Below are 21234 nucleotides of genomic sequence, written 5' to 3'. Positions count from 1 at the left end.
ACGTAGGATCAGAAAGATTATCTACTCCCAGTTTTCCTCTCCCTCACCAGTGTATGCAAGTATACTCCCTTCCCTCTGTCCACTAGCCTATGCATTTACTCTCCCCTGGCCCCCCACAACCACCCAGTACACCCCTATTTTACTATCTCCTCCCTCGGTGGGGGGTCACTATGAGCTGAGGCAGTTCCCAGCTGTACTAACAGCACCGGTTATCACACATGAAGGTCACAGGATGGAACTCCTGCCTGCACCGGTCTCCCTTCTGCTTTTTGAGGGGTCAGGCCCCTCTCTGTGCGTTCTGTATCAACGCATCAGCACTCAAGCCTGAGCTCCCCGCAGAGCATACTCCATGGGACAGGGACAGTGCCACTGCTGCTGATCTGTGGCCTGCTGCTGACGGTGTCCCACATAAAGCTGATTGCCGTTGTCCCTTTCTGCACATCGTTGGGTCGAGTCCCTTTATCTCTCTGTGCTCCAGCTCTAATCCCAGCTCTGCCACTAATTCTGTGTGACCCCGGGATCAGTCCCTTTATCTCCCTGTGTCTCAGTTCTAATCCCAGCTCTGTCACTGCCTCTCTGTGTGACCCCAGGATCAGTCCCTTTATCTCTCTCTGCCTCAGTTCTAATCCCAGCTCTGCCACTAATTCTGTGTGACCTCAGGATCAGTCCCTTTATCTCCCTGTGTCTCAGTTCTAATCCCAGCTCTGTCACTGCCTCTCTGTGTGACCCCAGGATCAGTCCCTTTATCTCTCTCTGCCTCAGTTCTAATCCCAGCTCTGCCACTAATTCTGTGTGACCTCAGGATCAGTCCCTTTATCTCCTTGTATCTCAGTTCTAATCCCAGCTCTGTCACTGCCTCTCTGTGTGACCTCGGGATCAGTCCCTTTATCTCCCTGTGTCTCAGTTCTAATCCCAGCTCTGTCACTGCCTCTCTGTGTGACCTCGGGATCAGTCCCTTTATCTCCCTGTGTCTCAGTTCTAATCCCAGCTCTGTCACTGCCTCTCTGTGTGACCTCAGAATCAGTCCCTTTATCTCCCTGTGCCTCAATTCTAATCCCAGCTCTGTCACTGCCTCTCTGTGTGACCTCAGGATCAGTCCCTTTATCTCCCTGTATCTCAGTTCTAATCTCAGCTCTGTCACTCCCTCTCTGTGTGACCTCAGGATCAGTCCCTTTATCTCCCTGTGCCTCAGTTCTAATCCCAGCTCTGTCACTGCCTCTCTGTGTGACCTCAGGATCAGTCCCTTTATCTCCCTGTGCCTCAGTTCTAATCCCAGCTCTGTCACTGCCTCTCTGTGTGACCTCAGGATCAGTCCCTCTATCCCCCTGTGCCTCAGTTCTAATCCCAGCTCTGTCACTGACTCTCTGTGTGACCTCAGGATCAGTCCCTTTATCTCCCTGTGCCTCAGTTCTAATCCCAGCTCTGTCACTGCCTCTCTGTGTGACCTCAGGATCAGTCCCTCTATCCCCCTGTGCCTCAGTTCTAATCCCAGCTCTGTCACTGACTCTCTGTGTGACCTCAGGATCAGTCCCTTTATCTCCCTGTGCCTCAGTTCTAATCCCAGCTCTGTCACTGCCTCTCTGTGTGACCTCAGGATCAGTCCCTCTATCCCCCTGTGCCTCAGTTCTAATCCCAGCTCTGTCACTGACTCTATGTGTGACCTTGGGATCAGTCCCTTTATCTCCCTGTGCTCCAGCTCTAATCCCAGCTCTGTCACTAATTCTGTGTGCCTTTGGGATCAGTCCCTTTATCTCCCTGTGCCTCAGATTTAATCACTCTTTTGCCACTTGCTTTCTGTGACCTTGGGATCAGTCACTTAATTTCCCCTGAGCTCATGTCTGATCCAAGCTCTGCCACTGTCTCTGTGTGACCTTGGGGTGAGTCACATTATCTCCTCGAGTTTCAAGTGTCATCCTGCCTCTGTCCCTGACTCTGTGTGACCGTGGGATCAGTCCCTTTATCTCCCCAAGTCTCAGGTCTGATCCCGGCTCTGCCCCTGACTCTCTGTCTGATCTTGGGATCAGTCCCTTTATCTCCCTGAGACTGAGGTCTAATCCCGGCTCTGTCACTGACTCCCCTTGTGTTACCTTGGAGCAAGTTCCTTTCTCAGTAATCAAATATTAGGAATATTGTTTCCCCCCTCTACTCATCCCTTTGGAAGTTTTGTTGCAGTCTAGGAGATAGAAACATGGTGTCTGGCCTCCATACCAGAGATGCTAGGGTCCTGTTGGGGGGAATCATGGACCCCCCACTAACTCTGCAGGTCTGGAGCAGAATTCCCTCACCTGACCACTAAGAAGCTGCATTTCACGTCCTAAGTGCGCTGAACTCTTTGTCATCAGCATGTAAGAGTATCTGAGGCCCCTTCAATGACCTCCAACCCCTGACTTCCACAAATCTGATGTCCTGAAGATTCTCCAAATGGTGCTTGGGAGGTGGCCCTGTCTGTTTGTGTCCATCCTAAACAAGAAACCCCTGTCTATTCAGTACCCTGGGGGCCCAAGCAGCTTGAACCCGAACAAAGGGCCCTAGGCAGGGAGAGTTGGGTTTACAGCTTAAAGAGATTCCGAAGGTCAGATTGGCCGAAGCCACTGTCATGTTGGCCATCCTTGTCCAAACCGAGGTGGGCTGCGAATGTGTGCAACTCCATGTTGCAGGCCTTGCATGAGTGGAAGGAACTCCATGTCGCAGGCCTTGCAGGTGTGGAAGGAACTCCATGTCGCAGGCCTTGCAGGTGTGGAAGGAACTCCATGTCGCAGGCCTTGCATGAGTGGAAGGAACTCCATGTCGCAGGCCTTGCAGGTGTGGAAGGAACTCCATGTCGCAGGCCTTGCAGGCGTGGAAGGAACTCCATGTCGCAGGCCTTGCATGAGTGGAAGGAACTCCATGTCGCAGGCCTTGCAGGTGTGGAAGGAACTCCATGTCGCAGGCCTTGCATGAGTGGAAGGAACTCCATGTCGCAGGCCTTGCAGGTATGGAAGGAACTCCATGTCGCAGGCCTTGCAGATGTTGGCTACAGGAACAGCTTAACTTTCTTGAGGGCAGACTCCACCATAACAGATTGGTGTGGGAGCTGATGCCTCTCTAACCCTAAGGCTTGCTGTACCAAATAGACTGCATCTGCCTTTCAATTAACTGGAAGAATGAAAACTGTGTATTCCCAGATCCTAAGGAGTAGATCCTTAAATATATCATGGACTGGAACAGCCACTACTTCCTTTGGGGCATCCACAAACTGGAGGACTTTCAGCATCTTACAATGGGCATCCTCCTCTGTCAAGAGTTGGAACGGGATAGCCTCAGTCATCGCCCGGACACAGCTGCAAAGGTGAGGTCCTCCAGTGGGGACCTACATTTCTCGTTGGGAGGAGATGGGTCTGATGGAAGGTCCCCTGAGTCGTCCATAGAAGACTCAGAGGTATCGTCCTTCCATGGGTCATATGGAGCATCCTCCTCACTAAGGTCCCCTGGTGGCTTTCGTGGAGGGTCCCTGCCCAGGCCTCTCGGCTTGGGCACCGAGGGCATCAAAAACCTCGCAGACTCCTGAGACATTGAGCCCTGATGACCTGGGAACCGGACCGGGAAATGCTGTTCTCTGGACCAGTGGTCCGGACAGCACCGTCGAGCGAATCGATTCCTCCTCCTCAGAGGAACCCTCAATGGGAATCACTCCGGAAGAAGGAGGCATCGGTGGCTGCTGGGGAATTGATGGGCCCCCCAGGCACCGGCTACGTCGTTAGTATGCCCAGAAGTATAAAGCTTAGATCTGGTTATTGCATTCTCTTTAAAAGAAGACCGTGTATGTGTATGAGGCTTTCTCCAGCACACACAGTTAACAGCACCAGTCACCCTTCCCTGGGGACAGAGGTCCCCATGGTCCCTGCTGGGAGAGTATCTCCTGGACCAGGCCCGGGGCACCTCTCCAAACAGTAAGAGCGCTCTGAGGCTGCTAAGCCTAGCGGATGTGCAGGTGCTTTGGGTAGTAACTGTTGTATGTCTTGTAGCTGCCAGGAATAAGTGCTGGAGAATTCATTTAATTCTCTGGATCAGACCCTGTGTGTGTGTGTGTGTGCATAGTGTAGTGTACGAGTGTTGTGGGACTGTACTACTTCTACAGCAATAACCCTCTCCAGCGTGCCTGGTAGAGCTTCAGCACTCTGTAGGATTTCACTGTGCCATAAGGTTTAAGTGCTTGGTTGGGTTTGAGCACATTGAGCGGGTTGTGATATGCTGCTGAAGACTGCTACAGTGCCTGGGCCCCTGCCGAAGAGGGATACAAATGTGTTGGAAGGCATCTACTTCTCCCATGCCATTGAGACAGGAATGGAGTGCGTCACATTCATGAGGAACAAGATCAAGGAGTGATGAGGACTCTTGAGTCTGCTGTGCCGGCAGGGTGAGTTAGTTAGGAGGACTTGTGCTGCTGGTATGCCCTTAGAATAGGTCATGATAGGGTTGAGGTATTTGGCGGACTCCTGTTCTTGCTGTGGGCTGGGTAAGGGTTAGGGTCAGAGTTTTAGGGTGACTCCTGTCATGTTGGCAGGATGGGCGAGGGACAGGATTTGGGTGTGCTGGCAGGGTGAGGGAGTGGGGAGGACTCCTGCTCCTGCTGTGCCAGCGGATGGGCGAGGGACACGGTTTGGGTGTTGGGACTCCTAGTGGGCTGGGTTAGGGGGACTCCTGCTCCTGCTGTGTTGGCAGGTTAGGTGAGGGACAGGATTGGGGTGTTAGGAGGACTCCTGTTCCTGCCCTTCTGGTGAGGTGGGCGAGAGGCAGGCTTAGGGTGTTGGGAGCACTCTTGCTCCTGCCATGTCAGTGGGGTGGGACAGGGTCAGGTATTAGGAGGACACTTGCTGTGCCGGCTGGAAGGGCAAGGGGCAATGCTGGGGAGTTAGGAGGGTTCTGTTGCTTCCATGCCAGTGGGGGAGGGGTCAGGGATAGGGTCAGGAGGGACTCAGGGTGAATGAGAGACTGGGTCGAGGTTCTAGGAGGACTCCTGCTCTTGCCGAGCCAGGGTCAAGGTTTTAGGGCTCTTGAATGTCACTAGGATTTCTGCTCTGTGCTCCGCATGCAGCCTCTTGTTCTCAGTGGAGGTAAAATAAGGAACACAGAAGGCTCCCAATATAACCCTCTCCCTGTGCTGTACACCCACAGCCTCGTCGGAGCTGAGTTTTTCCGTGCTCTCCGTGACTTGCACTTCTCTGTTTTTTTCCTCTTCCTAGAGCTGTACGGATTGCAGTAGCATCAGACAGCGTCTGAAGAGCGGATTGCAGTTCAAATCGTGAGTGCGTTTCTCCATGGGAGGTAATGGGGATTTCCCTGCTCCAAAGCCGCCTGTCGCTGGTGGAGGCTAGACACCCCCCCCCCCCGAGGGACCGGCCTCCAAGACTGGGGAAAGCCCCACAGAAGGGTGGATAAACCCCGGGGTCCTGGGTGCAGTTTCAGGAACATGAGGGAAAAGGGGGCTAGGGATGGGAACGGCACTGAACTTCCCTCCTGCCTTGCTCTGTTGCAGGAGACATCTCCGCAGTCTGCGGAAAGGAGTCGCAGGAAGAACGTCCCCGGAGCCCTGGGCCACCTCTGCCATCAGCCGCTCTCTGCTGGGGAACTTCGAGGTAACTTCGAGAGATACCAAAAGAAAAACAAAAAAATGGCGTTTGCGGCGAGAGTGTGCGGGAGGCCACCTAACGTCCCCCAGCCCGGTGGAGAGAGATGGCAGGAACGTGGCCATGGGCGGACTGAAGTGGGGCAGGAAGAGGCTCTTGCAGACGGGGGAGGGGGGAACGAGTTGGGGGGGCTTCTCATGCGTGGAGATGTGGACACTCGTTTGCCACAGGGGATGGCTCAGGGCGGGAGCGTTGGAGGGGGAGCTGACTCTAGGATGCTCCCCTGGTTGTAGGGGAGAGAACAGTCTCTCTCTCTCTCTCTCTCTCTCTCTCTCTGCATTCAGTCTCCGTCCACATTCAGCTCTAAGAGTCCCCCCTCTCCCTTTCCTTCTTTCCAGGAGTCCATATTAAAGGGCAGGTTTGTGCCGTCGGGCTGCATCGAAGGGTTTACAGCTGAGATTGGAGCCAGCGGGTCCTACTGCCCCCAGCACGCCACCCTACCTGTCCAGGTCACCTACTTCGACATCTCGGAGCACAGTGTGCCCTCACCTTTCCTGGTACGGGCTCAGCGCTGGGGGGAATTGTTTGGTTTTCAGTGTGGGGTCAGGGGTTGCTGCCAGTTTCGTTACTGCTGGGGGCGGGGGGGCAGGGTCAGTTCTGTTGCTGGTGTGGCGTCTGTACAGCTCTGCGGTTGGGTCAGAGGTCAGGTCTGGGGTTAGTCCTGGCTGTATTTCACTAGAGGAGATTGCCCTGCTTGGTTCTGGTCTAAGAGTAGAGGCCTGGATCCTGGTTTAATGCTTCCTAGTGAAGCCCCTCTCCTCACGTCCTACGCAACTGACTCTAACATAGGGGAGCCATCGTACACCGCTGTTCTGCTTCCTCCTCCTCTTCTGGCTTTTGTCAGGAACCCACCAGGCACAACCTCCTTTCCTTATGCCTTCCTGGCTGGCTCTTGTCAGGGAATCATCATGCACGACCACCAGTATTTCCCTGTCTTGTATGTAGGTATTTGAGTGCCTGTGATAAAGGGGGTTGAATGGGGCACCGTCCCTACCCAGGCAGTACCAGCATTGATGTCTGCATACCAGCCAAGTGGAATTTGGACAGAACCACAAGTGAACAACATGGGACTGCTGACTTGATGTGGGAAGAAGGGATCCACAGCACACTTACTGCCGTATGAACAACGAGCATCGTCCCTGCTTCATCAGGCCAGAGAGGGGGTGCCTGGGCACTCGTTCTCATGCCAGTGCTCGCAGGCGGGCCCTGTGAATAGAAGGACGTTACACCAGGTTGTACAGCGCGTTTGTACGTTGTAACGGTGCTGCCAGTACTGCTTCATGTGCTGGATGCTGTGCTCTCTAGCAGGCATATTGCTGAACTTCCCTACCCAGGACTCCTCGCCTCCCATCTGCTGAGGAGCAGGAGCTTCGTCTGAGCATCAGACTCTGCTCCCACTGATCATGCCCAAACCACATGGGCCAGACTCTCTCCTTACAAGTCAGACTTGGCTCCCAAGAGATCAAGCCTGCCCCCAAGAATCAGACTCAATCCCCAGGAGTCTGACTCAGCTCCCGAGTATTAAGCGCCAGCCTCAAGGGTCTGATCCATTCCCCCAAGATCCAGATCTAGCTTCTGAAATTAAAACCCGCTTGCCATGGGTCAGATTCAGGTCCTAAGGATCAGACCCAGCAGGAGCACTGATTTTTCAATGTAGAACATTGTGTGCTTGTGTGATTCCCAGTGATAATACAGTGAGACTGGCTGGCAGAGCTGGGCCTGGATGACACTGTTTCTAGGGAAGAGGCATATCTCCATTTCTTGCATCACCCTGGGTGTGCTGAATATATTTTGGATGTGTGGCAGGTTTGGTGTAAGTGGAGGATTTTCTGAAAGGTAATAAGCTTCGGACATCTTCGTGCAGCAGATGCATCTTTAAGATCATGAGAGGTCTTGAACGAGTAGATGTGACTCGGTTATTTACACTTTCGAATAATAGAAGGACTAGGGGGCATTCCATGAAGTTAGCATGGGGCACATTTAAGACCAATCGGAGAAAACTCTTTTTCACTCAATGCACAATAAAGCTCAGGAATTTGTTGCCAGAGGATGTGGTTAGTGCAGTTAGTGTAGCTGGGTTCAAAAAAGGTTTGGATAAGTTCTTGGAGGAGAAGTCCATTAACTGCTATTAATCAAGTTGACTTAGGGAATAGCCACTGCTATTAATTGCATCAGTAGCATGGGACCTTCTTAGTGTTTGGGTACTTGCCAGGTTCTTATGGCCTGGATTGGCCTCTGTTGGAAACAGGATGCTGAGCTTGATGGACCCTTGGTCTGACCCAGCATGGCAGTTTCTTATGTTCTTACCCCATGGGGAGCAGTGGAATGGTCCATTCCCTGTAAGTACCAGGATCAGTCCAGACCGCTGGGTTGTGTCTCCCTTCCAGCAGATGGAGTCAGAGAAAAACTGAAAGGCACCACCTCTTACCCTGGTGTGCCACCTGCGATCCCTCAGTATTTTCTCTGACTCCAGCAGAGGAGGTCGGAAGAACCTGCGGTCCTGATCCTTAAAAAAAAAAAAAAGGGGGGTTGATCTAACTTTAAGAGGCAGCTTGTTCTCCTCAGAAGGTTTTTGCCTTTACTGCTCTGGTTCTTTGCTACATCAAGCTAGTTAAAAAAAAAAAAAAAAAAAAGAGGGAATCTTTTTTTTTTTTCTGGAGGTTGAGCGATGTGAATCCTCCCAAGGCTTCCTTGGTAGAGGCTCGGCTGGGCTGGGGTGGGACACCCCGATTGCCAAATTCCCAGAGCCCAATCACCTGGTAAGTAGGGAGATTTCACTGGTGGGCTGGTCCCTCCCTCGCACCCTGAGATGTTTTAATTCCTCGGGTGCCTCCTGTAGCGCTTTGGTTGGTCCCAGGGACACTTCTCTTTCCCCTGGTTGATGGTGTTTAAAAAAAAAAAAAAGATAATAAAAGTGAGGAAACCCTGTGCGCAGGTTCCCGGGGCTCTGGAGGGGCGTTTTGTCGCCAGATTTCTGACTTATTTGTTAGCCCTTACCTTGTGGCATGCCACGGGGTTCCTCTTGCTCTGCTTGCGGGGAGCCGGTGCTGCGGCTCTCCCGTGACGGCCTCTGCACGAGATGCCTCCCCGGGGGTGAAGGACCGTCGGGTAGTGCCCGGGGGAGGATGTCAGCACAATCTCGGGAGTCGGTCAAGAGGCCATGCTGTCCTCGTCTAGCGTGGGAACGGTGGCCATTTTACGTTCCCCACAAGGAGAAGACGACGAGCTGGATGCAAGGGGATGGGATATCCCTCCTCTGCTCTCTCCACCTACTTTGAGCCCCGTACGACCGGCCAACTCAGGGCCTGCCTCTTCTCCCGATGCGGGTCCCTCCCCCGGCGGGGGGACTTAAAGAGACAGCAGCCTTTTTCCTCAAAATTTGTGCTTTTGATGCACAACGCCTTTTTAGAAGCTGAGGCTGAATTGCAGGAGGTGGCGCCTCCACCAGCAAAGGTTCCCAGACCATCTGGGGGGTCGGACCCCTTTAGGGAGCAGTCAGGCCATACAGCTGCTAGCTCATCTGGGTCTCTAGCTCCAAATCCACCGGAACCTGGGTCGCAGGACCTTCTCCTTGGGGATGTAGACGGGGACGTTGATGGGTCCACCCCGGTGGAGGGGGATGATCCGAGGGTCCTTAGGTTGTTTTGGAAGGAAGAGCTGGATCATCTGATTCCCCAGGTTCTGGAGTAACTGGATATTGAGGCACCGCAGCCGAGCCTTCAGATTATGAAAGGGGACCCTGTTCTCTCGGGGCTTAAGGCTCCCCCTAAGGCCTTTCCGTTTCACCCGATGTTGCTGCAACTCGTGACCAGAGAATGGGAGACTCCCGAGGCCAGCCTTCGGGTGGGATGAGATATGGAAAAGCTCTACCCATTGCCAGATGAGGCCTTGGCCGTCCTTAGGGTACCCAAAGTGGACGCGGCCGTCTCAGCTATCACCAAGCGGACGACCATCCCGGTTGTGGGGGCTACCGCTCTTAAGGATCTTCAGGATCAGAAGCCGGAGGTCCTTCTCAAACGCATCTTTGAGGTCTTGGCGTTGTGCGTTCGGGCGGCGGTGTGCAGTAGCCTCATGCATCAGGTGACCCTTAGATGGGTACAACAGTTGCTCACCACGTAGGAGTTGCCTCCGGCGGAAGCGAAGCAGGCCAATAGCATGGAGGCAGCTGTGGCTTATACCATGGATGCCTTGTATGATCTTCTGCGGGTGTCTTCGCGCAATATGGCTTCAGTGGTTTCGGCCAGAAGGCTTCTGTGGCTCTGCAACTGGTCGGCCGATGTTTCCTTCAAGACTCAGTTGGGCAATCTTCCTTTTAAAGGCAAATTCTTGTTCGGGGATGAGCTGGAATCTCTTATCAAATCCCTAGGAGACAACAAGGTGTACAGGTTACTGGAGGATAAGCCTAGAACATCTAGGACCTTTGGTTTGGCTCGCCCTAGGTTCCGGGGTCAGCATTGGTTCCGACAGAGCAGGACCTCCTCCTTCACTTCACGTCAGCCATCCCAGAGGTCTCATTCTTGGCCTTCTTCATTTCGTGGCCTCAGGCCTCCCCGCAACGGGGGTCCTCAGGGATCTTCCGGGGGCAAGTCCATGCAATGAAGGTGTGCTGGCCCACTCCTCGGTTCTGGTGATAGGTGGCCACCTTTCTCTGTTCCTTAAGGAATGGGTATCATCGAACACGGTTACGCTTTGGATTTTGCTCATCCATTGCAGGATCTATTTTTAATGTCGCCCTGCGGGTCCCATGAGAAGCGGGCAGCGGTAAATCAGACTCTGGGGCGGTTGAAAGACCTGGGAGCCATTGTCCCGGTCCCTCCGGAGGAGCTCGGAACTGGCAGATATTCCATATATTTCGTGGTCCCCAAGAAGGAGTGTTCCTTCCGCCCGATTTTGGACCTCAAGAAGGTGAACAGGGCGCTTCAGGTACCTCATTTTCACATGGAGACACTCCGATCAGTCATTGCGGATGTCCATTTGGGTGAATATTTGGCTTCTTTGGACCTGACAAAGGCCTACTTCCATGTGGGGATCAACGAGCTGTATCGCCGGTACCTCAGGTTCATGATTCTGGGCGAGCATTATCAGTTCCAGGCCCTGCTGTTCAGTTTGGTGATGGCTCCTAGAGTATTCACCAAGGTAATGGTGGTCGTAGCGGCGGCCATCTGGAAGGAGGGGATTTTGGTTCATCCATACCTGGATGATTGGCTAATCCATGCAAAGTCGGAGAAGCTTTGCAAGGCGGTGGTTCAGTGTTGCGCCGGCTTCAATCTCTTGGGTGGATTGTCAATTTCACCAAGAGTCAGTTAGTTCCATCCCAGGTTCTGAACTTCCTAGGCGCTCGGTTTGATACGTCGGTCGGCAAGGTCTTTCTCACGCAGGAGCGTGCCACCAAGTTGATGGCGCAGATTCGCTGGCTGTTGTCCCTCCCGCTACCCTGAGTGTGGGATTACTTGCAGGTGCTTGGTTCTATGGCTTCTACTCTGGAATTAGTCCCTTGGGCCTTCGCCCATATGAGACCTTTGCAAAGGGTCTTTCTTGTTGGGAACTGAATTCGGAAGAGTTCCAAATCCTCCTGCTCTTGGAACCTGCCAGGTCCAGTCTCAATTAGTGGTTGATTCCGGCCCACTTACAGCGCGGTATAGACCTGGAGGAGCCTCATTGGGTGATAGTGATGAAGGACGCCAGCTTCTCCGGTTGGGGAGCCTCTCCGGTTGGGGAGCAGTTTGCCAAACCCAGGCGGCATAGGGACGCTGGACAGGGCAACAGGCGAAATGGTCCATCAATCGCTTGGAAACCAGGCGTTGCATCTGGCGTTGCGCAGCTTTCTTCCCTTGGTACACCGTTGGTCAGTGCAAGTGTTGTCCGACAATGCGACTGCGGTGGCTTACATCAATCATCAAGGAGGGACCAAAAGTTGTCCAGTGGCCGCAGAGGCCGACCATCTAATGGTCATCTAGTCCGCCATCTAGTCCGCCTGGCGGCTTCTTACATAGCCGGAGTCGACAACGTTCAGGCGGATTTTCTCAGTCGCCAGCACCTAGATCCCGGAGAGTGGGAGTTGTCCGAGGAGGCGATGCGCCTCCTGACTTGGTGGGACTTGCCTTGCCTGGACCTGATGGCGACTCAGAGAAATGCAAAGACGGCCCGGTTTTTCAGTCGCCGAAGGGAGCACAGGTCGGAAGGGGTGGATGCTCTAGTCCTCCCGTGGCCTTGCAACATCCTACTTTACGTCTTTCCTCCCTGGCCGTTGGTGGGCAAGGTCCTACAGTGCATAGAGTCTCACATAGGGCCAGTTATCCTCGTGGCGCCGGAGTGGTTTGCGGATCTGATCAACCTAGCGGTCGATGGTCTGCTTCGACTCCATCATCTACCGAATCTTCTTCGACAAGGTCCAGTATTTTACGATCGAGTGGATCGATTTTGTCTAGCAGCCTGGCTTATGAGAGGCGACAGTTGAGGAAGAAAGGCTATCCTGATTCGGTTATTTCCACTCTCCTGTAGGCGCGCAAGAAGTCCACTTCTCTTACCTATGTTCGAGTCTAGAAGGTTTTTGATACCTTGTGTCGCGGGTTGAATGTGTCCCCGTGGCGGGCTTCTCTTACTCATATTCTGGCGTTCTTACAGGAGGGTCTGAAGAAAGGTTTGGCGTGCAGTTCTCTTAGGGTGCAGGTGGCGGCCCTTGGATGTTTACGGGGCAAGTCTGATGGTGTTTCTCTTGCAACTCATCCGGATGTGTCGCGGTTTCTGAAGGGCACCAAACATTTGAATCCTCCGGTTAGACAGGTGTGTCCTTCGTGGAGTTTGAATCTGGTCCTCTGTGGCATGTGCAGTCTTCCCTTCGAGCCTCTCAAACGGGCCACCTTGAAAGACCTGACTCTCAAGGCGATTTTCTTGGTGGCCATCATGTCGGCAAGGCGGATATCGGAGCTTCAAGTGTTGTCCTGTCGGGAGCCTTTTCTCTGGATTTCGGAATTGGGAGTTTCCCTCCGAATGGTACCCTCCTTTCTGCCGAAGGTGGTCTCTGGATTTCATTTGAATGCCTGCCTGCATTGAATCCGTGCCTGCGTTCACGGATTTGGATCGGGATTATCCTCAGGCTCACAACTTGCGCAGGTTGGATGTGAGGCGGATTCTATTTCAATGTTTGGAGGTCATCAATGCTTTTCGATTGTCTGACGATCTGTTTGTCTTATGGTGTGGTCCTAAGAAAGGCCAGAAGGCTTCCAAGGCCACTATTGCTCGATGGTTGAAGGAAGCCATATCCTCGACATACATCGGTCTTGGGCGCTCATTACCGGACGGTCTGAGGGTGCATTCAATCAGGTCTCAGGTGGCGTCTTGGGCGGAGAGTAGTTTGTCTCGCCACAGGAGATTTGTAGGGCGGCTACCTGGAAATCATTATATACCTTCGCGATGCATTACCGTTTGGACATCCGGGATCCGGATGTCTACTGCTTTGGCAGCAGTGTTCTTCGAGCGGGACTCTCCAGGTCTTAGAGCAGCTTGGGTACATCCTAGCGGTCTGGACTGATCTTGGTACGTACAGGGAAAGGAAACTTGATTCTTACCTGCTAATTTTCGTTCCTGTAGTACCAAGGATCAGTCCAGACGCCCGCCCATGGAGCCTGGAGAGTCTGTTACGTTCATTGTTCTTTCTTTCGGCAGGATACTTTACAGTGCACAGCATTCCAGTGACATGTCACATGTCACATGTAACTGTGACATGTCACATGTCACGTCCATGTACATACGTTTTTAGCGGTTTTTTTGGACTTTGGCGTTTGATATAGCCATTGGTTCTTATGTTGAAGTTATGATATGTTTCATTCTTCTATGGTATGGATTATACTGAAGGATCGCAGGTGGCACACCAGGGTAAGAGGGAGTGCCTTTCAGTTTTTTTCTCTGACTCCATCTGCTGGAAGGGAGACACAACCCAGGTCTGGACTGATCCTTGGTACTACAGGAACGAAAATTAGCAGGTAAGAACCAATTTTCCATTCCTGTTTATATCCCAGATCAGTCCAGACTCCTGGGTTTTGTCTCCCTGCCAGCAGATGGAGACAGAGAAGAAAAGCTTTACTGACACTGCTACTTAACCTAGAGTGCCACCTGTAGTCACTCAGTATTTCTCTGTCCCCAGCAGATGGTAAAGGTGTAAAACCTGCAGTCTGAAGTAAAAAACAAAACAAGTATCTTTTTCCTTTTCAATTGTAATCGTACTCCCTGGGGTGTTAGGTTCTGAGAGAGACCATCCCTCAGGTTGAGTGGGTGAGCAGGGATTGGTGACCCTAATCTGCCCCAGCTTCTGGCTGGGGGGAGTGGATAGTCAGTGGTCTGGTTTCCTCCTCATTCTCCTGCTACTCACACTTGGCTCTCCGGTGGCTCTGGAAGTCAGTGACAGGGAAGTATCCCTTTGTTTTTCTTTTTATATGCTAAAGTTAAAAAAAAAAACAGTTAAAACTAAGGAGCAACTTTTATAGAGTCAGATGTCTGGGAAGCAGGCCAACATGGCTCAGGAGCTGTGCAGGACTAGTGTGAGGCTTAGCAGTCTTCGCGGGAGTGTCAGGGATCGGCTAAGGCACCGCGAGGCAGTAGCAGAACGAGCGTCGACAGCTAGTGCAGGAGCAGGCAGACAACATGATGGCAACTGTGAAGTCAGGGAAATGCTACCGTGCGTGTTGGGCTAAGAAGCTGTGTCTTTTCCTCATTGGGGCTGTGCGACAAGTGCAAGGCCGGAGGAAGAGACTGTTCCAGTGCTATGGCGGCGGTCAGTAAAGGGAGGATGTCCCGAGCAGCTGGTTCGGGTGAGGCATTTCTCGCCTGCAGCACGGGAATGGCGGCCATCTTGGAGTCTGTTCCCGCATCGCAGGAGTCAGCAGGAGTTGTGCCTGCCTTTTCTCCCTCTTTGTCCCCTGTCGTACCTGATTGAGAGAATGCCCAAGAGAACTCAGGGGAAGCTGAGGAGCCCTTGGGAGGAGACTGTCTGTCTCTCAGAGGAGGCTTTCCCAATGGAGTTTGTGTTTTTCATGCATATGACCTTACTGACATGGAAGGGAGTAGCTGGGAAGCAGCCCCCCCCTTCCCCTCTGAGCTCCCAATCCAAATCGAAGGATAAGTCACTGGGGGGGGGGAGGGCACAAAAAACAATCTGGAGGGCGCTCAGTTTGGCTGGGCAGCAAGGCAACCCCATGGAGGTGTCTGAGGATTCTGGATGACGTTTCAGATCCAGATCCTGAGGAGATGCCGATGGCCGAAAGGGACGACCCTAAGGTGGTTTGTCTGTTTCGCAGGGAAGAGTTGTGCCCTTGATTCCACATATGCTTAAAAAGCTGGGCATCAAACTTCCTCAGGAGGAGTCAGACCGGAAAGGAGTGGACCTGGAATGGAAGCTTGAGAGGTCCTGCTTATGTCTTTTCTCTTCTACTCTGGTCATCAGAGAGTGGGACATCCCTGAGGCCGGTCTAAAAGCTGGAAGGGCAACAGCGAAGTTGTACCCATTACCGGGTTTCTGGGCTGCAGTGTGCAGTAGATTTATGCAAAACTTGTTTGCGCTGGGTTCAGCAGTTGCAGGCATAGGAGGTGTCTTCATAATCCTCCTTGAAACAGGCAGAGCACTCAGAGGCTGAGGTAGCCAATGTGGCAAATGCTTTGCCATCTTCCAGAATTATGATGTCTATGGTTAAGAAACTGGTTTGCAGATGTTTGGTCAAAGTCTCAGCTAGTGTCGACAGGAACGAAAATTAGTAGGTAAGACCCAATTTTCCTTTGCTGTCCTCATTAAACAAGAACAGACTGTGCCCAAAATAAGAGAGCATGAAATGGCCATTCACTCCAGAGGTTTGACTTGTTGACCAATCTCAGGTGCATTCCCATTCTTAATGTGTTGAACTCTTGGCGAGCCGAACGGCGCTGTGTGTATGAAGATGTTTCCCTGTAGGCACATGTAAAGCTTTGATGAGCACGCTGCTACCCTGATACATAGCAGATTTATTCACCGCTGCCCTGATGACAGAATCTTTTGTTGCAGGGAGTGATAGATTTGGAGGCCTTGGGAAAGAAGGGATACAGCGTCCCCAAAGCTGGAACCATCCAAGTGGTAAGAGATTTGCAGTCACTACCTGGGGAGAGTCTCCCTGACCCTTCCTGAGCTTACTTCCGAGTGCCTCCCAACGAGTTTGTTTTTGCACATAATGTGACAGGCATGCACCTCACTCATGAGCTGGGGCACGTTGCGAATGAGCTCAGTCTCTCAAATTTACTGCTAATGCTCTTCTTGATGTTTACATTGTGCCAAAGAGAGCTTCCTTCTGGAGCTCCTAGAGTGTAATATGTACAGGCCACATTTAGGAATCCGTGCAGCTTTCAAAGCTGTAAGGATTCCTGTTCAATATATCAATGTGCACATGAAAGTTCCTTTTCATCAGGCCAGTGGTGGCCAATACAGTTGGGACTATAACCTGTATCTTTCTGCCACATTTTCCTGAACTGCAGTTCCCTGTACGTACCCGGATCAGTCCAGACTCCTGGGTTTTGCCTCCCCTCCAGCAGATGGAGACAGAGAAGTTTTGACGGACTCTGACGTATATACCAAGGTGCCACCTACAGTCCGTCAGTATTTCTCTGTCTCCAGCAGATGGTGGAGGTGCAAAACCTACAGTCTGTTCTGGTTTCTTAGTGTGAGATAGGAGAGGTTATGATATTGACAGATAGTTAGCCTTTAAATGTTAATAACTTAAAAAAAACCCCAAAAAACCATAAAATAAAGGAAAGCCGGTAAGGAGACAGTTGTCAGCCTCCCAGGGGGTTGTTAGGTCCTGAGGGGACCATCCCCCGTGGTTGTTGAGGCAGCTGCAGCTTAGGGTCGAGGGCCCTATTGTTATCTTTGTGCAGCCCTGGGGGTGATACCGGGGAGCCCGGCTCACTCCCCCCCCGGCGGACCAGGACCCGGAGGCTGTCGGGCAAGTTTGAAAAAAAAAAAAGGTTTTGATAAATTTCTTTTCCCAGTACGTACCCGGATCAGTCCAGAACTCCTGGGTTTATTCATCCCTGCCAGCAGATGGAGACAGATAAAGCCTCGCTGACACTGCTTGAAAAGCCCTGGTGCCACCTGCAGTAGCTCAGTATTTCTCTGTCTCCAGCAGATGGCGGGTGCATTAACCTGCAGGGCTTTTCCTTACCCTTGCTGTTTTTTCTTTTAGATTTTCTTTTTCAGTAGCCTTCCCCCCAGGGGATTGTTTCCTTAAGGAACCTTTCTCTGCTCGGTTGAGGTGGACCGGTCCAGCTCCCTCCCCTCACGAGGCCGGCCGTGCGGCTTGCAGCCCTTCTTTTTGGTCAGAGGTTTCTCTCCCTTTATTTCAGCAGCTGTTTTGAGCTGGACAGCTCTGGGAGAGAAGCTCTGTTTTGTTTTGTTTTCTTAACTTTTAAAGTTTAAAAAAAAAAAAAAAAAGTTTGTGACTACAGGAAGTCGGCTAAGGCTCCAGGGTGATTCCCCTCTCCCCCCCCCACCCCCCTTTTTTTTTTGTCACGATCGGGTTTTTTTTCCGACACTTCCTTTGATTTTTTGTGTTTCTTAGTTTTAGCTTGCTGGCATGGTGCGCGGGGCAGTCCCAGCGCGCCTCGGTAGATCGGGCCTCTGCTCGAATTGTGTTTCGGGGGGGGGGGAAAGGCCCTCTCTCCTCCCGGGTGGGGGCAAACGCCGGCGCCTTTCTAAAGGCGCAGCTGCCGCGATAGGGCGAGTTTTACAGCCTCCTGCTACCGCTGGGCCTGCCGGCTCCTTCGGGAAGTATTTGCGCCCGCCGCCATTATCTGAGGGAGAAGGGGATCCCTTTCGCGGCTCTCACCCGTCCATCCCGGGCCCCCCAATGAGCAGGGGGCTGCTGGGGGAGTGAGTTCTTCGGGTTCCCTGCCTCAGGGACCGGAGGAAGGCCAGAACCCCATTTTTCCTCTGGGGGCGCGTCCTTTTTCCCCAGATTTCATTCTCCTGTTGCACCAGGCTTACCTGGCACAGCAGGAGGGGGTAGGGGGGCCTGCGGGATTTTTGGACCCTCAGAATCCGGTTCCACAGCCTACCAATTCCGGTTCGGGGTCAGTGCGGCCGCAAGACCCAGCCGTTCCCGTCGGGCTTGGCTCCATGGGGGCGCCAGGGGGGCTCACAGGTCCCGGTCCTTCCAGCTGGTGCAGCGTCGGGTTTTTCGGCGCCTGATCTTCTGTTGCCGGATCCGGACCAGGAGATGACACGGGACTACCATCGGTGACAGAGGGGGATGATCCCAAGATACTTTCAGAAATTAACGCCTGCCCAAAGGCTGACGTTAATTTCTGCCGGCGCCGGGGAAATGTACAGAAAAGCAGAAAAAACTGCTTTTCTGTACACCCTCCGACTTAATATCATAGCGATATTAAGTCGGAGGCCCCAAAAGTAAAAAAAAAAAAGTAAAAAGTAAAAAAAAAAAATTAAAAATCGGCCCGCGGGTCGGAAGACGGACGCTCAATTATGCCGGCGTCCGTTTTCCGAACCCGTGGCTGTCAGCGGGTTTGAGAACCGACGCCGGCAAAATTGAGCGTCGGCTGTGAAACCCGCTGACAGCCGCCGCTCCTGTCAAAAAGGAGGCGCTAGGGACGCGCTAGTGTCCCTAGCGCCTCCTTTTACCGTGGGCCCTAATTTGCATAGGCCACCCTCCTGAATCGCGCGCCCAGGAGAGTGGCCTGTGCGTGTGCCGGGAGAACGGGCGCTCGCCCGCTTTCCCGCGCATTTTTCTGTATCGGCCTGTAAGAAAAAAGCATCTTCTTATTTTTATTTATTTATTTAGGGGTTTTTATATACCGCAGTACGTAAAAAGATACATCACCGCGGTTTACAATTAACAATAATTAGCAACAGGCTTTACAGATAACAGGTATATACGATAACAGGCAGTACATTTAGTAAACCATAAATTAATATAATGTTTTACATACAAAAAAAAAAATGATTTCGGAAGAAACTAAAAATCATTTACGAACTAACACAACAACTTTAGAGCATAATATTCAATAATAGAGCTGGTAGAAGCCACAGGACGTAAATTGAATAAAGGAATATTCTATTATTTTGAAACTAATTGAAGGATCCTAATTGGGGATAGTGCAGGAGAACAGAGAGAGGATTAAATTTTTGGGGAAAAATATTTTTGGGGAAAAATCTTATATAATCTCTACACAACATTCTAATAGCCAAACCCTCAGAACATGCCCACAAAACAATAAACCACCTTACCATCTAGCACGTTACAAAATTGTCAAAAAAAACAGCTCCAGAACTTAAGCAACTTGTTCAAAAAGATCACAAGACCAAATTCAGCTAATCCTTATGTATCATTTCAACCAATCAAATCAATTCAACACATATACCTCTCAAATCCAGCCTACCAAATCAACACCACCACATACATAGCAACCAGTTTTAAAACAGCAAATTCATTATTTGTCCCTTCAGAAAACACACCATAAATCAATTCGCCAACCTAACAAAATCCTCTTACAAAAAAACACCACCCTAGCGTGGAGTCCATTTGGTACTGCTATATAGAGAATAAATATCCAACCTTGCTTCTTTCATAATAACTACTGGTTCACATTGCCTCCTCTTACACCTCTGCCAACATGCTGAAGTACAAAAAACCCAAGATGCTCAGACTTGTGGCCCGTATCAATACAATGCTGTGTTAAAGCTTCAGTCTTAACATAGAAACAGAGTAGTGTCGGCAGAAAAAGACCAAATGGTGCATCCATTCTGCCCAGCAAGCATCCCATGGTAGCAGCTGCCACTCCATGCAGTTATGTTAAGAATAATATACTTACAAGCAAGACCAAGCAACTATCAAAGCCATTACAACATTACTGCAACATTTTTACATGGTGAACGGCCTTCCTGATAATTCAAGCAGTGCTGCTTTAATGTTCTTTGCTATTGGACTTGATCATAGAAGCTTTATCCCCAATGCCAATCTACCCCAGACCATAACAGTCAGAGCCCAGCATTGGCTATCTTCAGAATATATCACCCTTTTTATTTCCTGTCCTGCCGTCAGAGCAGAGAATGAGTTGTGTCTAAAGTATCAAGGTTAATTGGTTAACGGTAGTAATCCCCCGTGCCTTCTGCTGTCCCATGCAGGTTACTCCCATGCACCCTTTTCTTCATTATTACCCTCAAGCCTTTAGGGACCCACAGTGTTTATCCCATGCCCTTTTGAAGTCGTTTACTGTTTTCATCCTCTCCACCATTTTCAAAAAGGTATTCCAGGCATCCACCACCCTCTCCATGAAAAAAATATTTCCTTATGTTGGTTCTGAGTCTTTCCCCCCTGGGGTTTTATTTCGTGATCCCTAGTTCTACTGTTTCCTTTCCAACGAAAAAGGTTCAAAGTTTTGTCCATTGTTAAATCCTTTTAGGTATCTGAAGGTCTATATCGCATCTCCCCTGGGTATACATATTCAGATCCTTCACCCTCTTCTCATAAGTCTTTCGATACAGACCCCACACCATTTTGGTCACCTTTCTTTGGATTGTCTCCATCCTGTCCCTATCCTTTTTGAGATATGGGCTCTAGTACTGAACACAGCATTCGAGGTAAGGTCTCACCAAGGACCTGTACAAGGGCATCACTACCTCCTTTTTCTTACTGGTTATTCCTCTCTCTATGCAGCCTGGCATTCTTCTGGCTTTAGCTCTGGCCTTCTCACATTGCCTCGCTGCCTTCAGATAGGCAGACACTATCACGCCAAGGTCCCTCTCCCAGTCCATGCACATCAGTCTTTCACCCCCCATCACATACAGCTCCTTTGGATTACTGCACCCCAGGTGCAGGACTCTGCACTTCTTGGCACTGAATCCCAGCTGCCAAATCTTCGACCACTCTTCAAGCTTTCTTAAATCACTTTTCATTCTCTCTACTCCTTCAGGCATGTCCACTCTGTTGCAGATCTTAGTATCATCCATAAATAGACAAACTTTACCTTCTATTCCTTCCGCAATGTTGCTCACAAAGATATTGAACAGAACCAATCTCTGAGACACTCCGCTTAACACCGTTCTTTCTTCAGAGTAGGTTCCATTTAGCATTACACGCTGTCTCCTGTCAGTCAACTGCCCACTCCCAGTCTTCTCATTTTGTTCACTAATATCCTGTGCGAGACTGTATAAAAAGCTTTGCTGAAATTCAAGTAAATCACATCTAGTTCTTCTCCTCAATCCAATTCTCTAGACACCAAATAAAAAAAAAAAAATCAATCAGATTTGTCTGACAGGACCTTTCCCTGGGGAATCTATTCTGCCTCTGGTCCAACATCCTACTGGTTTGTAGATAGTTCACTATCCTTTCCTTCAGCAGAGTCTCCATTACTTTTCCCACCACTGAGGTGAGGCTAACCGGCCTGTAGTCTCCAGCCTCCTCTCTGCTCCCACTCTTGTGAAGCGGGACCACCACCGCTCTTCTCCAATCACCCATTTCCAGGGATCTATTGAACAGCTCACACAGAGGACCCGCCAGCACATCTCTGAGCTCCCTCAGTATCCTGGGATGAACCT

At 51.2% G+C, this 21234-nt stretch overlaps 1 protein-coding gene across 6 annotated transcripts in view; it reads left to right on the top strand.

Moving 5' to 3' along the window:
* FAM214B (family with sequence similarity 214 member B) overlaps positions 1–21234 on the top strand; it is a 228128-nt gene that overhangs the window by 163590 nt on the left and 43304 nt on the right. For all 6 annotated transcript variants that reach the window (XM_029581777.1, XM_029581762.1, XM_029581770.1 and 3 more), the window contains 4 exons: positions 5223–5281; positions 5516–5615; positions 6005–6163; positions 15697–15765. In XM_029581777.1, coding sequence (XP_029437637.1) covers positions 5223–5281; positions 5516–5615; positions 6005–6163; positions 15697–15765 — 387 coding nt within the window. The remainder of the gene's footprint in view (positions 1–5222; positions 5282–5515; positions 5616–6004; positions 6164–15696; positions 15766–21234) is intronic.

This window comes from Rhinatrema bivittatum, chromosome 1, assembly GCF_901001135.1.
Source record: "Rhinatrema bivittatum chromosome 1, aRhiBiv1.1, whole genome shotgun sequence".
Classification (NCBI taxonomy): Eukaryota; Metazoa; Chordata; class Amphibia; order Gymnophiona; family Rhinatrematidae; genus Rhinatrema; species Rhinatrema bivittatum.
This window is presented reverse-complemented; position numbering and strand designations above follow the sequence as displayed.